Source organism: Tinamus guttatus, unplaced genomic scaffold (assembly GCF_059628265.1).
Source record: "Tinamus guttatus ecotype Peru unplaced genomic scaffold, ASM5962826v1 Tinamus_guttatus_pri_ptg000068l, whole genome shotgun sequence".
Taxonomy (NCBI): domain Eukaryota; kingdom Metazoa; phylum Chordata; class Aves; order Tinamiformes; family Tinamidae; genus Tinamus; species Tinamus guttatus.
The window spans coordinates 290,743-306,268 of NW_028288602.1; the positions used below are offsets into that span (position 1 = coordinate 290,743).

A 15,526-nucleotide genomic window follows, 5' to 3' on the forward strand; every position below is an offset into this window, starting at 1 on the left:
TTCAAATAATTAATTATTATTATTTTATCAAGAATGTAAGAGTAAAAAATCAGAAAGAAATAAATGAAGAGCACATGTTTCATGCCAAGTACATGGGAATGACAAGTGACTGCACACAGGACAGTTTTGGCACTGACATTGTACCCATTGAGGAAGTTTCCTCAGTGCCTCCTTGAGCTCCTTGTTCCTCATGCTGTAGACAAGGGGGTTCAGTGCTGGAGGCACCACTGAGTACTGAATGGCCAGTACAGAGAGATCCAGAGCTGGGAAGGATATGGAGGCGGGGTTGGGGGAGAGATAAAGTGACTAAGGGTGACATTTCACTGCCCCTGTGACCGGGAGTAGGAGTCAGACCCAACCAAACGGGTATCACGACCTCTAATCCCTCTGGGGCACTGCAGATGACTGCACAGTCCAGGGCACCTGGACTGCAGAGCATTTCCAAGGGTGCTCGTTGTGTCCAGTTGTGCCTATACATCCTGCCCCTGGTATTTGATAGATGGTGACCCAGAGGGCTCTGCGTTCTCCCTTCTTCCTGACAGTTGAGTCCTCACTGCCTCTCCTGAGACTGCAGAGTCCTCTTTTGCCTGTGAATACCCAGTGCTTTACCTCTAAGAAACTCCATCTTTGAGGACCTCTCCCTTTATGAGGCTCTACTCACAGTCCATCCCAGGCATATGCTGTTCCAGGAGGATCTCTGTGCTCTCCTGACACATCCATCTTCCCCTCCATGAGAACAGCCATCTGACACTGTGCCTTAATACATAGGAGAGCTGTGCATGTGTAAATCCATGACCATTCACCCTCTCCACTATCCTTGGACTCTGAGAGGTGAATTCCCAAACGAGCCCTTGGTCACAGAAAGATCATTACACGATTCTGAGCTCTGTGTTGCTGAACCCATGGAGAATCCTGTGCAGCAGGCCCTTGAGGGGTGCAAGTCCTTGGGCCTATTCTTGACACCAGCTTTGGAGGAAAAGCCCAGCCTTCACGCACTGTACTGATAGAAATTACTTTATTACAGAGACACTGTTAGGGAGCCAGTCCTTGTCCAGCATTCAACACAATTTAGGGGATCAGGTGAGACAGAGCAGACACTGTAAAAAGGGGAATGAATACAAGTAGTTGTGTAGGAACACGATAACAATTATTATCACTAGTAAAAGTCATAATAAAAATAACATGAAGAAACAGTGCTCAGTCCAGTTATGGGATACAGAAAGAGTCATTTGTGGAGAGATGTGGAAAAATTACCACTGCTTAAAAAGGTCCATGAAATCACTTTCCTAATGGCATCCTTGAGCTCCTTGTTCCTCATGCTGTAGATGAGGGGGTTCACTGCTGGAGGTACCACCGAGTACAGAACAGCCAGCACCAGATCCAGAGATGGGGAGGAAATGGAGGTGGGCTTCAGGTAGGCAAATGCACATGTGCCGAGAAACAGGGAGACCACGGCCAGGTGCGGGAGGCACGTGGAAAAGGCTTTGTGCCGGCCCTGTTTTGACGGTATCCTCAGCACAGCAGCCAAGATCTGCGCGTAGGACACCACAATGAAAATAAAACACCCAAAGATTATACAGATACTAACCACAATAATCCCAGCTTCCCTGAGGTAGAAATCTGAGCAGGAGAGCTTGAGGATCTGGGGGATCTCACAGAAGAACTGCTCCACCACATTGCCTTGGCAGAGGGGTAGGGAAAATGTGTTCCCGGTGTGCAAGAAAGCATAGAGAAAGCCACTGGCCCAGGCAGCTGCTGCCATTCTGACACAAACTCTGCTGTCCAGCAGGGTCCCGTAGTGCAGGGGTCTGCAGATGGCAACGTAGCGATCATAAGCCATGACAGTGAGGAGATAATACTCCGTTGATACGAAGAAAAGGAAGAAAAAGACCTGCCCAGCACATTCAAAGTATGAAATGGCCCTCATGTTCCACAGAGAATTGTGCATGGATTTGGGAACAGTCGTGGAGATGCAGCCAAGGTCGATGAGGGAGAGGTTGAGGAGGAAGAAGTACATGGGGGTGTGGAGGCGGTGGTCGCAGGCTACGGCTGTGATGATGAGGCCGTTGGCCAGGAGGGCAGCCAGGTAGATGGCCAGGAAGAGCGAGAAGTGCAAGAGCTGCAGCTCCCGCGTGTCTGAGAACAGCAGGAGAAGGAACTCATTGAGGGAGCTGCTGTTGGACATCTGTTCTATTGGGCTCAGGAAAACTGTGTAGGGAAGAAAAGGCAATAATACCTTAGAAGAATTTTCTCTGAAATAAACTTTCCATTTTTCATAGAAATCCTTCTCAACCCCGTCTGAACTCTCAGTAATTTCTTCTTCGCACGCATTTAACTCTGCTCTCCCTCTAAGTTCAAGGTGGATATGTGATGGAGAGAACAGGACACTGCTACTGACATGGCAAAGACTCTGTGCACTGAATCCTGCCCTGGAGGGCACCTCACAACCCCAACAGGACAACAGAGACAGTCACATGCCCTGACAGCCACAGAGTCTCCTAAAGGAAGAGTCAATCCCTTTGCAGCCCCTCCAATGACGCTGCCCAGCACCCTGGGCACATTGCCCCTCTTCAGACACCTCCATGGCAGGACCTCAGGGTGAGTATCTGAATTTGTAGCTGAAGCCCCAGCTGACTGCCAGGACAAGAGCAGAAAGGAGAGGCAGGGAAATGAGGAGAAACACTGTGACTGCTGCCAAGGGAGGACAGAGAGACAGAGCAGCACCGTCCCCAGGTTGCACCTCCCAGACAGTGTGGACTCCCAGGGCAGTGGTTCTCAGCCCTGTGCCTTGCAATGGGAAATGGGCACATGGCAGGAGAGAGGCAGCTCTGCTGTTCTGGAAATCTGAGTGCAGAGGAGGTCAGAAATGCCCTGGAGCCCTTCCCCTTGAGAGCAGAGTGAGACTAAGCACAATGAGAATGAGGAGAGCTGCAAAGGGGATATTGCTGCTGCCCACAGGTGAAAAGGCAGTTGAAGGAATATTCTGGGGTCCTCGCAGGCCTATTGATCCCTCAGAGCAGCACTGCAGAACTCTCCTTCAGGCATCTAAACCTAAAATGTCCCATTCATTTGCTGCCTTGTCAAGGATACAAAACAAAATCGTAGCCTCTGGATATTGCCTTCACTTTCATAGAAGCTTCCCAAGAGTGTCCTCCTGAAAAGCCCCTTCCAGATATGTTGTGTGGGTGAGGCTGAGCTGTGAGCAGCCCTGACCCCACACAGCAGCCTCTCAGCAGGAGAATGAACCTGCCCAGGGGGGATCTCTCCTCCCACCCAGAGCTTCTCCCTGCAGCGCCCTGGCAGGCTGAGTGCTGATCCTCACAGAATCACTGCCCCGGGCACACAGCACCCTGGGGCGCATGGACACTCCTCTGAAGAACAGTGCTCTGAAGAATCTGTGTGCCCACATTGCCTTCACTGTCCTGCACCAGCTCCAGAAGAAGCAGCCATGATGCCCTGACCTTGTGATGCTGGGACAGGGAATTTCTGTTCTGAAGCATCTCCTCATATGCAAAGTAGAAGCGGGGAGAACAGTCCTCAAAAAAAGAAAAGTCATCAGTCGGAGGGGTGCTGCAGACCCCTCCAGAAACATCAGCAGCATTACCCTGCAGCCGGTGACTTACCGTGTCACAGATTGCTCCCACCATGAGCTCTGCTCTGTCGTCCCACTCCACGCTGCCTTTCACCTCTCTGTCCTCTCTCCTCTGCTGTCCGCAGCAGCAGGCAGTGCCCGCAGCACTGCTGCTCTTGGCACAGGAGCTGCTCCTGCACTCGGCTGTCTCTGGGCAGTGCTGCCAGGCTGCCATGAGCTGCAGCCCAGCTGAATTCATGAATTACTCTGTCCCTTGGGATTCCTCCCTCTGGGATATGCTCCATCAAGTAGATTAACCTGTTTTCCTTCTCTAAAGAGTACAGGGATACAGATTCCAACATTGCAATTTATTTCATCAGATAATGATTATCTACCAAAGTTAGAAATGTCCCATGGGAAGTCCTGATTCACATATCTTCACTAGGCAGGACACCCAGACAGGGATAAGAAGGGAGCTTGTTGATACATGGTGCGTATATGATTCAGATGACTTATTCAGATGGCTTTTTGGGGCTCCACAAGTCTGTTCAGAGCGCCAGGTTTGGAGAAGGATTCAGCTAACTCATGAATTCCACAAATACATGGCAGGTGGGATTCCCCTTACCAGGCTAAGCATGCACATGGTCTGCTTGCAAGCTCCTGGCCTAAAGGTCCTAATGGAATCACTGGAGATAGAGCTTCAGTGGGAGGCCAGATCAGGAATTTCCTTGGTCATCTCTAATGACCCTGGATGCCTTCTATCCTGGTAGAGCAGCACTCACAATAAAGCTGAGGGACAGGCAGATCCCTACAGATCAAAATTTGATCTATTCCAGTGGAGTCCATTTATAGAATCACAGAATGGTTGAGGTTGGAAGGAGCTTTGGGGATGATCTAGTTCAAACCCCTTGATCAGGCAGTGTCACCTACAGCACGATGCACAGGATCCTGTCCAGGCAGGTCTGGAATATCTGCAGAGAAGGAGACTCCGCAACCTTTCTGGGCAACCCATGCCAGTGCTCTGTCACCTTCACAGGCAAGATGCTTTTTCTTTAAATTCAGACAGAACTTCCTGTGCTTCAATTTGTGTCTGTTGCCTCTTGTGCCATCACTGGTCACCACTAAAATGAGTCTGGGCCATCCTCTTCTGCTCTTGGCATCCTCCCTTCAGGTATTTGCACACCCTGATAAGATCCCCTCTCAGCCTTCTCTTCTCCAGGCTAAAACAGGCTCAGTTCTCTCACCTTCTCCTCATAGGAGGGATGCTCCAGCTCCCTGATCAACTTTGTAGACCTATGCTGGGCTCTCTCCAGTAGCTTCATGTCCCTCTTGTACTGCGGACCCCAGCACTGGACACAGGACTCAAGGGGTGACCTCCCCAGGACCTAGTAGAGAGGCAGGATGACCTCCCTTGTCATCCTTGTCAAGGCAACAGTCTTCCTACTGCACACCAAGAGACTACTGGCCTTCTCGGCGGCAAGGGGACAGTGCTGGTTCATAAGCAAGCTTCAAGGGGGTTTGAGTGAGAGCAGAAACCTTTCTCTAGTTGCAAGGGACGTTTGGAGATCATCTAGTCAGATAATGGTCAAGTCAATGTTTGTAAGCACCTGGGAGGCCAGCAGCAGGCACATGGCACTGCCACTGCTTGGGAGGGGGGTCACATTGTCTGTGCTCCTGACTGGACAGCACCAGGCATTAGCAGGTCCATCCATGTCTGTGAGGGTGACCGTGAGCTCTGCTCTTTGCTGAGTCCCGGGCAGGCCAGCAAGAGGCGCCTGGCTGGGCAGTTCCTTGGGAGGTCCCTGCTGGCAGAGCAGCTGCGAGGCCAGCGCTGGCCCATGGCTGGGGACGGGCTCTGAGGCCGCTCCTGTCCCAGCAGCAGCGCGGCCGGCAGCGGGGTCTGGTGCAGACACGCGGGGAGGTCCCTTGTGTGCGCGGAGCTGCCGGGGCAGCAGCAGGCGCTGCCTGTGAGGCCAGGGGTGTCTCAGCAGCGGGCAGGGACACGGAGGCCATTGCGGGGACGCTGCCGGGAGGCCCCTGCTCTCTGCAGGGCTGGCTCTGTGCTGACGCGTGGGCATCGGCTGGTGACGTCACTGCTGCCGCAGCCCCTGATAGGCCAGGCCGCGCAGCTGGTTGTGACGTCAGCAGCCCCTTCCTGGCCGGGGCGGCTCTGCCGAGGAACCTGGTGTCCCTGCAGCCCGCGGCGGCAGCAGCCCACGCTGGGCTGTGCGCGAGCGAGGTCCCCCTGCCCGAGGAGCTGCTGGGCCAGCAGGAGGCTCACGGCGGGTGCTGGTGCTGAGGTCGCTGCTGCCAGAGCAGTGAGGGGCCAGCAGCAGCGGCGGGGACGAGAGGGTTTGCTGAGGGTGCCCCGTGGAGGGGCTGACACCTGCGGAGCTCTGCAGCCCTGGAGAAAGGCAGCTCCTTAATCAAGAGGAGGGAGAGGAGCACTTAGCACCAGGAATTTGTGCTGCTGTGAGCATGATCTTCTCTGGCGAACGTAGACAAGGAGCAGAGACTTGTGGCCAGCTACCAGTGGAGCAGGGAGTCCGGCAAGATCTTTCAGGCTGCTAAATGAACCCAGTGCCTAAGCGAGCATGGTGTAACAAGAGCAGTGGCATTAGTAATTGAGGATTGCCAGGCTGTTTGTGCTGCAGTAATTCCCCTCCCTGTCTGAAGGGTGAGTGAAGAGTTAATGTAGACTCAGCTGAATTGCACTCTGAAGATGTGCTAAGCGAAATGATGGGCACTGTCTCCAGGAGCAAGTTCACAGAATCACAGAGTGGTTAACATTGGAAGGGACCTCTAGAGATCATCTAGCCCAACTCCCCTGCTCAAGCAGGGACACCTAGAGCACATAGCTCAGGGTGGCATCCAGGCGGGTTTTGAAGATCTCCAGAGAAGGAGACTCCACAACCTCTCTGGGCAACCTGTTCCAGGGCTCGGACACCCTCACAGTAAAGTTCTTCCTTACGTGGAGATGGAACTTCCTGTGTTTCAACTTGGATCCATTACCCCTTGTCCTGTCACTGGCCACCACCAAGAAGAGTTTGGCCCCATCCTCCCTGCATTCACCCCTAAGGTACTTACTTCTACATGTTGATCAGATCTCCTCTCAGTCTTGTCTTCTCCGGACTAAACAGGCCCGGCTCGCTTAGTCTGTCCTCATATGATAGGTGCCAGGATCCCATTGGCCTTCCTGGCCATGAGGGCACATTGCTGACTCATGGTTAGCTACTTGTCAACCAGGATTCCCAAATCCCTCTCTGCGGAGCTGCTTTCCAGCAGGTCAACCTCTAGTCTATTACTGGTGTCTGGTATTATTCCTCCCCAGGTGCAGGACCCAGCGTGGTACAAGGCTGGGGCCAGTAGGGTTTGTGGGGGGACAGGGCAGTGTGGGCTGTCATGGGGACCATGTCAGAGGGACATTTCCCCAGGGCTGAGCACCCTGCCCTGGGTGCTGTGTGCAGAGTGCAGCCAGGGAGCCATGTGCGGGTGCAGGGATGGGCACACATGGAAGCCCCCATGTTCCCCTTGGGAGAAGAGAACCTGCCAGGAGCTCTCCCACCCCTGCCCCACCAGCACCAGTGATGACCAGCCCTGCTGCTGCACCCACACTTTCTTGGTGCTGAACACAACCACGTTCCCAGGCTGCTCCCTACAGCTGGCTGCAGGGACACCCATGGGATCTGTCCATTCCTGCTCCTCACAAGCCGCTTGTCCAAGGCAATGCTGGAAGAACAGGCCTGGCGCCATCCTCTTGGCACTGCACTGCCTGTGCCAGAGAATGATTCCTGGGACAGGCACTTGGGAACAAGCAGCCGGCAGTGTTGATGGGAGTCCATATGGGACATGTCCTCTGGGTGGACAAGGAGGCCTCAGGCTCCCTCAGCCTGTTGGGGAGGAGTTGTCCGCTGGGAGGAGTGTGGGGAGGAAGGACGTGAGTCCTCCTGTGGTTTGTGAGGAGAAGGTGCTGACATGTGCCAGGTACCAGGGCACTGCTGCCTCCTCGGTCCTCTCCTACCTCCTGGGAACTCATTGCAGGAGCCAGCCAGGCCTGGAGAACAACTATCCCGACAACCTGGAAGCCAATGCAGGGAGGGTGTGTGCTCATGGGGTGCCCTTTGAGCTGCACTCTTGCTCACATTGCTTAAAGGAGACTGTACCCACCTCCTCACCCTGCTTGAGTGGTTGGTCACTCCCACTGTGGTCTTGCCCTTGTCACCTACAAGCTTGAACTCAGCCCCTAGCCCTCATGTTCAAAGAGCTCCACACAGCTGAGCTGCCCCTTCACACTAAGGGCAGCCCCTTTGCTCATCTTCCTCCACTCACTCCGGAAGATCTCCTACCCTGCTACTGCATGAGATGTAGAATCATGTGTGAGATTCCACCACACCTCAGCAATATTTCTCAGTCAGATGGGCACCTCCATCTGCTCCTCTCTCTGCTCCAGGCTTTATGCACTTGTGCATGTTTCATGGCAGAGTCTCAGCTGTGGCGCCGAGAACAGGTTGGTGATGGTGAGACTTGTTCTACCAAGGGCCAAGGACACAGCGTTTCTGGTGTCTGCCCTTCAGAGCACGGGCATGCTGTCATGGAGAGCAGGTGGCAACGTGATGGTGAGAGAGGGGTCCCACTAAGAGAGCAAGGCCTGCAGAGCCCAGGGCCAGGGGGAAACAGAGCTGGGTTGCCCAGCCTTGGCAGGAGCTTGCCTGAGCTCCCTCTGCAGCACCTTGGTGCCTGGGACAGAGCTGAATTGATCTCCCTGAAGGGCAACACACCAGGGAAAAAGGTCCTGGCTTGGACTGCCATCCAGTCACCCTGTGAACATCACTAACGTTGTCCTTGCTCCTGTTATCCAATGGTGGAAAGGGGTCTCTTCTCTAGTAGCCTCACCCTTAAAATCTTGTAGCTCTCCCTCTCTGGAAACTCTTCACACCCTTACATGAGGGAAATGGGCTAACGATGACCTCCATGTGGTAAATCACAGCCTGCCCAGGTCCAGGGGCTTCTTCAGTGGCACCTTGTCCTTCCTGGAGAGAGGTTCACCTCTGTCACAGGCCCAACTTGCCATTAATTGCCCCTAGGAGGCAAATCCCTCTCCTGCTTCCCCCTGGCCTTGGGCATTCCAGACTTTTCTCTCTTTGTGGGAACCTCCTTTCAGCATAGCCCTGACAAGTGCTCTGTACACGAGCAAGTCACTGTTGTCAAGTGGGGCCATTGCACACAGAGTGTCCTTGGCTCGTGGTAACAGGTTTCTCCATTTCAGATCCTTCTTTGTGCCACAGTTGAGGCTCTCCAACTCCAATATCGCACACAAGTGCATGCAGGCTGGGGCACAGAGGAGAGCAGATGGAGAGGCACAAGCTGTCACTGCACTGAACTATGGTTGGAATAACTGAGATGCTTTGAGACCACTCACATGACTAGAAGGCTGTGATGGCAGAGGACAACCTCCCCAGGCAGGAAGGCTAGCGAGGAAGAGCAGGATGGGGTGGATGTCCTTGATGTGAAGGGACAGCTCAGATGGAAGGAGCTCTTGCATGGGGTGGATCAATGTCTGGGGGAGAGCTTGTGTAGGCTCCCTCCCCTTGGGGGAATCCGGCAATCTGAAGGGTGGTGGAGCTTAGGAAAGCCAGCAGGTCTTTAAGGAGCACAGCCACCCAGCACAAGGATGGTCCATCCCAATGCTCATTAAAACTACAAGACACCTTGGGAGATCAGCTTGGCTACACAGGATAGCATTGTCTACTTTGTAGTGATGGTGTTCCAATAAGGACAAAAAACAGGTCCTGCCCTTAGGAGAGACCAACCCTTGCAGTGATATGGACTGGGGAATGTCCGGTTGGGCAGCAGCTCTTTGGAGAAGGACCTTTGTGGGCAGCAAGCTGCATGCGAGCCAGCAACATGAACTGGAGGTCACAGTGTGCTGGACTGCATGAACAGGAGTCCCTACTCTGTACTTTTTTTTTTTTTTTTTTTTTTTTGGCCTATGGTCAGTACCTGAACCGGCTGCCCCAGAGTCAGGCCCTTCTGCTGGGGTGAGGTTGCTTTTTCAGTCCTGGTCAGCACAAGACCTGCATGGAGAAGCTGAAGGCCATGACCTTCTTTAGCCTGCTGAAGTGCTACAGCTAATGGGAAGAGAGCAGGAGCCTGTGACTGCCGGCAGGGTGGTTTCAGAGATGCTGGAAGTTGTTCACGTAATGGGAAGGAAACGGAGAAGGGGAAAGAGTCACAAACTGAAGCTTGAGGTACAGACTTGACTTGAAGAAAAGAGAAATGTCACTTAAGAGCAGCACTGTGGTGCATCATGTCATCTGGAGGGGACCTGAGAGCAAGCCATGCCTTATTGTTTCAAAGAAGAGTCACCAAGGACAGAGAAATATGGGAAAAGCTGGAGAGATGCTGGGGTGAGAACAAGGTGGGGAAGCAGCCTGGGTGTCTACAAGCTGCAGGGAAACAGGCACAGGCATGGGAAAATGTGGGACAGCCCAAAGAGGAGACAGCCGAGAGCAGTGCCACAACCAAAAACCTCCTCAAGAACTAGGTCTGTGTTCTCTTGGCCATGGCTGGTGTCTCTGCCATTGAGAGGACACATGGAGGACAAGAAGGTGCTCAAGAGTAGTCAGCATGGATTCACCAAGGGGAAATCTTGCCTGACTAACCTGATAGCCTTCTATGATGAAATGACCGGCTGGATAGACGAGGGGAGAGCGGTGGATGTCGTCTATCTCGACTTCACCAAGGCTTTTGACACCGTCCCTCACAACATCCTCCTGGGCAAGCTCCAGAAGTGTGGGATAGATGAGTGGACAGTGAGATGGATTAGGAACTGGCTGGATGGCAGGGCCCAGAGAGTGGTGATCAGCGGTGCAGAGTCTAGTTGGAGGCCTTTAGCTAGCGGGGTCCCCCAGGGGTCAGTCCTTGGTCCAGTCCTGTTCAATTTATTCATCAATGACCTGGATGAAGGCACAGAGTGCTCCCTCAGCAAGTTTGCTGATGACACGAAACTGGGAGGAGTAGCTGATACCCTAGAGGGCTGTGCTGCCATCCAGAGGGACCTGGACAGACTGGACAACTGGGCGGTGAAAAACCTCATGCAATTCAACAAGGCCAAGTGCAAGGTCCTGCACCTGGGGAGGAATAACCCCAGACACCAGTACAGGCTGGGGACCGAGCTTGTGGAGAGCAGCTCTGCAGAGAGGGACCTGGGTGTCATGGTGGATGATAAGTTGACCATGAGGCAGCAGTGTGCCCCTGTGGCCAAGAAGGCCAATGGGATCCTGGGCTGCATTAAGAAGAGCGTCTCCAGCAGGTCGAGGGAGGTGATCCTGCCCCTCTACTCAGCCCTGGTGAGGCCGCATCTGGAGTACTGTGTCCAGTTCTGGGCTCCACAGTACAAGAGGGATGTGGAGCTGCTGGAGAGAGTCCAGCGCAGGGCTACAAGGATGATCAGGGGCCTGGAACATCTGCCCTATGAGGAGAGGCTGAGGGAGCTGGGCCTGTTCAGCCTGGAGAAGAGAAGGCTGAGAGAGGATCTAATCAGTGTATATAAATACCTCAAGGGAGGGAGTGCAGAGGACGGGGATGGTCTCTTTTCAGTGGTGGCCACTGATAGGACTAGAGGAAATGGCCGGAAACTGAAACATCAAAAATTCCATAGGAACTTAAGGAAAAATTTCTTAACAGTGAGGGTGACAGAGCACTGGAACAGGCTGCCCAGAGAGGTTGTAGAGTCTCCTTCTCTGGAGATCTTCAAAACCCACTTGGATGCAGTCCTGTGCCACGTGCTCTAGGTGTCCCTGCGTATGCAGGGGGGTTGGACTAGATGATCTCTAGAGGTCCCTTCCAACCCTAAGTATTCTATGATTCTATGATTCTATGATCTCTCTCCTCCTGGCTCTGCAATGTGGCTCCAAAGAGCAGCATTGGAGAGCACATGAGCAGCGTCCATCAGAGCCTGGGCCCTGCAGGACAACTCCAAGGACAAGGGCAGAAGCTCCCTGACAGAAGCAGGAGGCCCTGCAATGAGGCTGGTCCCTCTCTTTCTCCCTTGTTCCCAGCAGATCCACTCCCTGGCTGCCTCCAGGCCCTCCAGGCCCACCCTGCTGCCCAGCACAGCATGAAAGCCCTGGCCCTGCTCCAACTGCTGCTTGTCAGGGTGGGAAAGAGACTCAGTGGGACTTCAAAATGCCTAAGAGTCAGATTGAAATGAGAGATTCCTGAGGACAAGTGACGTGAACCAGAACATTCATTTTCCTTTACAGGAATGCTACAGGGAAAAAAAAAAAAAAAAAAAAAATAAGAAATAAATAATGGCACAACATGAACCCTTGATGCAAATTTTCTGGGTAGAGGTATTGATGTTGAGGTTAGACCCACTGGATGAGTTTCCTCAGGGCTTCCCTGAGCTCATTATTCTTCATGCTGTAGATGAAGGGGTTCAATGATGGAGGCACAACCGAATACAGAACAGTCACTACCAGATCCAGAACTGGGGAAGAGACGGAAGGGGGCTTCAGGTAGGCAAATGCTGCTGTGCTGAGAAACAGGGAGACCACAGCCAGATGTGAGAGGCAGGTGGAAAAGGCTTTGTGCCGGCCCTGCTCTGACGGGATCCTCAGCACAGCTCTGAAGATCTGCATGTAGGACACCACAATGAAAGTGAAACACCCAAAGCCTAAACAGACACTAACCACGAGAATCCCAGCTTCCCTGAGGTAGGAGTGTGAGCAGGAGAGCTTGAAGATCTGGGGGATCTCACAGAAGAACTGCTCCACCACATTGCCTTGGCAGAGGGGTAGGGAAAATGTGTTCCCAGTGTGCAGGAGAGCATGGAGAAAGCCACTGGCCCAGGCAGCTGCTGCCATTTTGACACAAGCTCTGCAGCTCATGAGGGTCCCGTAGTGCAGAGGTTTGCAGATGGCCACAAAGCAGTCATAGGCCATGACTGTGAGGAGAAAATACTCTGCTGTTACTAAAAAAAAGAAGAAAAAGACCTGGGCAGCACACCCCAAATAGGAAATGACTCTTGAGTCCCTCAGGGAATTGGCCATGGATGTGGGCATGGTTATGGAGATAGAGCCTAGGTCAAGGACAGACAGATTGAGGAGGAAGAAGTACATAGGGGTGTGGAGGCAGTGGTCGCAGGCTATGGCTGTGATGATGAGGCCGTTGGCCAGGAGGGCAGCCAGGTAGATGGCCAGGAAGAGCGAGAAGTGCAAGAGCTGCAGCTCCCGCCTGTCTGCGAATGGCAGGAGCAGGAAGTCATTGAAGGAGCTGCTGTTGGACATTAGCTCCCTGCAGTTATGTGGGCCTGTCTAAGGAACAGAAAACAATGAAAAGTTAGGAGGGACTTTACAAGAAATAAAATTCCAAAGTCATTTCTTTTATGACACCACCCACCACTGCCTCTCTTTAGTAAGAGTGTCTTAGTGCAGTTCCTTTGCTTGAGCTCCATTTTCACCGGTTGAGTGTGCTGTGAGGAGCAGAGACCTCATCTCGAGAGCAGTCTGTGCTGAACAGTAGTGGGAAGTGGGGAACGGAGGCCACACTTTTGGATGTTTTACCTTTTCTGGCAGGTGAGATCCATTCAAGATGTAGATGAGCTTTTCAGCATCTTTACTCCCAAGGGTAAGCAAAGAGGTTTGAGGAACAGTAATTTTCAGTTTCTTTGAGATCTCCTTGTCACTCCTCGGGAGTGTTCCCCAAAGGACAAATCTTTCACATTTCAACTCTGAGTCCTTAGAGGAATGCATCCACAGTCACTTATGTGCAGAGTCGGGACATCTCGTTTGTCTGTTAAGTTTCATTCCCAGATGTCCTGTGCACCGCTCTCCTTGAGCTAGAGTGTCATCGTGCTCATATGGTGCCCTAAAAGGAGACAGGCCCTGCTGAGAGCAGAGCTGTGCAGTTTCTAAGTGCCCATCTCCACCTTTCTCACCCTGTCTCCATACACCTAAGGGAGGGCTCCACACTCCTAGCCAAAGACACACAGGGCTCATTCCAGCTGCTCCTGGACAGCCTCCCACCACCACCTCCATACCCTCAGCATCTCTGCAGCTTCCTCACGGGTCACCCAGGTATCACAGAATGGCCATGAGACAGCAGAGCCTTTCTGGAGGGAAGGGGGCAGCCTGGCAGGGGTGACACCACAGGGCAAGAGCCAAAGGACTGGCAACACTGAAGAGGGGATCTCCTTAAGGGAGAGTCAGCTCAATTCCCAGACCCAGGGACTGCTTTTCCTGCAGCTCTACAGGGTAGGCTTGGGAAGAACCTCATTCCCATTCAGACCCCTCTGTTCCACACCTTGCAGCATTAATGTCTGAAGTGCTGCTGAAAACACTCAACCATGTGAAGCTGTGAGCAAGAACAGGAGCAGCATGGACAGGAGAAGAATTAAGGAGCAACACCTTCAATGTGCTGGATGGAGGAAGGGAGAGGGACAGGGAGGCATTGTGGAAAACCTTCACCTTACCAGATGAGTACGTCACCTCACAGAGGGGACACCTTAGTCCCTTGGTGGGGAGGCTGGAGATGGTCCCGTGGCAGGAGAGATCGCCCAGGTCTGGCTGCAGAGGAGGCGGCTCCTGCCCTGCACTTCCTGCCCCTTCCTTGCCCATCTCTGCTGCCTGCAGCTGTCCCTGCCGGCAGCCCTTCCTCTGTCCCTGGGTCTTGTCCCTGCCACTGCTCACAGATCCCATATGACCCTATCTGTGCTCAGCTCTGCCCTGCACAAACCTCTGGGCAATGTCCAAGGGAAGCTCTGCAGTAGCAAGTCCTAAGAAGTAGATCACATAAAGTCCTAGGAGGTCACAACAATGATATTGATATTGCCTCTAGGCTAAGGTGGGCATGAAGCAGCTTGCTGATGTTTCTTACAGAACTATTAATCTTTCAGAGTGAAGGTTTAGGACTCCCACTTCCTTTTCAAAACAGAAAACTTGTTCCTTCATTGTCCCTGCCATCCTAAGGGGAATGGAAGAGCAGGGACACAAAGGAAAGCTCCTTCCCTTCCAAGCAGCCCTTCTCTTGATATTATCCTGTAAAGGACCTCGCACATGCCCTGTGTATGATCTGGAGCTGTGAGCAGACTGCACTCTGCAGCAGCCTTTTAGCAGCAGAATGAACCTGCCCTCACGGGTGTCTGTCTCCCCACGCAGCGCTTCCCCGCAGCGCTGTGGGGAGCACCCTGGGCAGTGCTGCCCCTCGCAGGCTGCAGAGTCACTGTCCCGGGCACACAGCACCCTGGGCCTGGGGGATGCTGCTCTCAATCACAGCCCATGCAGAGCTGGGTGCAGAGCGCAGCTTCACACCCCTGCGTCTTCCCCATGAGAAGGGAGCAGGATGCCCTGTCCCTGTGAGCGTGTGGCAGGGAATCCCTGCTCTGAAGCATCTCCTCCTCCTGCTAAACCCTGGATACTCCAGGAGAGAGACCTTTAAAATCCCAATCCTTACTTCTATGAATTGAGTTCAGAAAAGCCCTCCAGGAACCTCAGCAGCTTTGCCCTGCTCACCGTGTCAAGGGCTGGAAAGGTTTCTCCCACAACAAGCTCTCCTCTCTCCTTCATGCTGACGTTCCCTCTCGCTGCCTTCTCTCCTCCCCTGTCCACAGCAGCAGGCAGTGCCCGCAGCCCTGCTGCTCTTGGCACAGGAGCTGCTCCTGCACTCGTCTGTCTCTGGGCAGTGCTGCCAGGCTGCCACGAACTGCCTCCATCCCAGGAGCCTGGCCCTGCTCAGGAGCAGAGGAACAGCTGAACTCACCAATTTCTCTGTCCCTTGTGCTCCCTCCTCCTGGGGAATGTTCCCTCAAGGAAACTAAAATAATCATCTGTTTTCCTTTTCTCACGAGTGGAGAGAGGTTCCAACATTGCAATTTATTTCATCAGAGGATGAGGAGCTATGAAAGTTGTGAATGTCCCACTCTGGAAGAATGATTTTCATAGCTCAAGCAGACAG

General features: G+C 53.2%; 2 protein-coding genes across 2 annotated transcripts; both read right to left on the bottom strand.

The window, feature by feature from the left end:
* Positions 1-1,225: 1,225 nt before the first annotated feature.
* On the bottom strand, positions 1,226-2,185 carry LOC148595746 (olfactory receptor 14C36-like). The gene has a single exon (XM_088519736.1). It carries the CDS (start codon positions 2,183-2,185, stop codon positions 1,226-1,228), a length of 960 nt encoding a protein of 319 aa, XP_088375862.1.
* Positions 2,186-11,940: 9,755 nt separating this feature from the next.
* On the bottom strand, positions 11,941-12,861 carry LOC148595747 (olfactory receptor 14C36-like). The gene has a single exon (XM_088519737.1). It carries the CDS (start codon positions 12,859-12,861, stop codon positions 11,941-11,943), a length of 921 nt encoding a protein of 306 aa, XP_088375863.1.
* Between the last annotated feature and the right edge of the window lie 2,665 nt (positions 12,862-15,526).

Bases quoted from the DNA above. Each gene is read 5' to 3' on its own strand.
- LOC148595746 (XM_088519736.1), bottom strand. From the start codon at position 2,185: ATGTCCAACAGCAGCTCCCTCAATGAGTTCCTTCTCCTGCTGTTCTCA.
- LOC148595747 (XM_088519737.1), bottom strand. From the start codon at position 12,861: ATGTCCAACAGCAGCTCCTTCAATGACTTCCTGCTCCTGCCATTCGCA.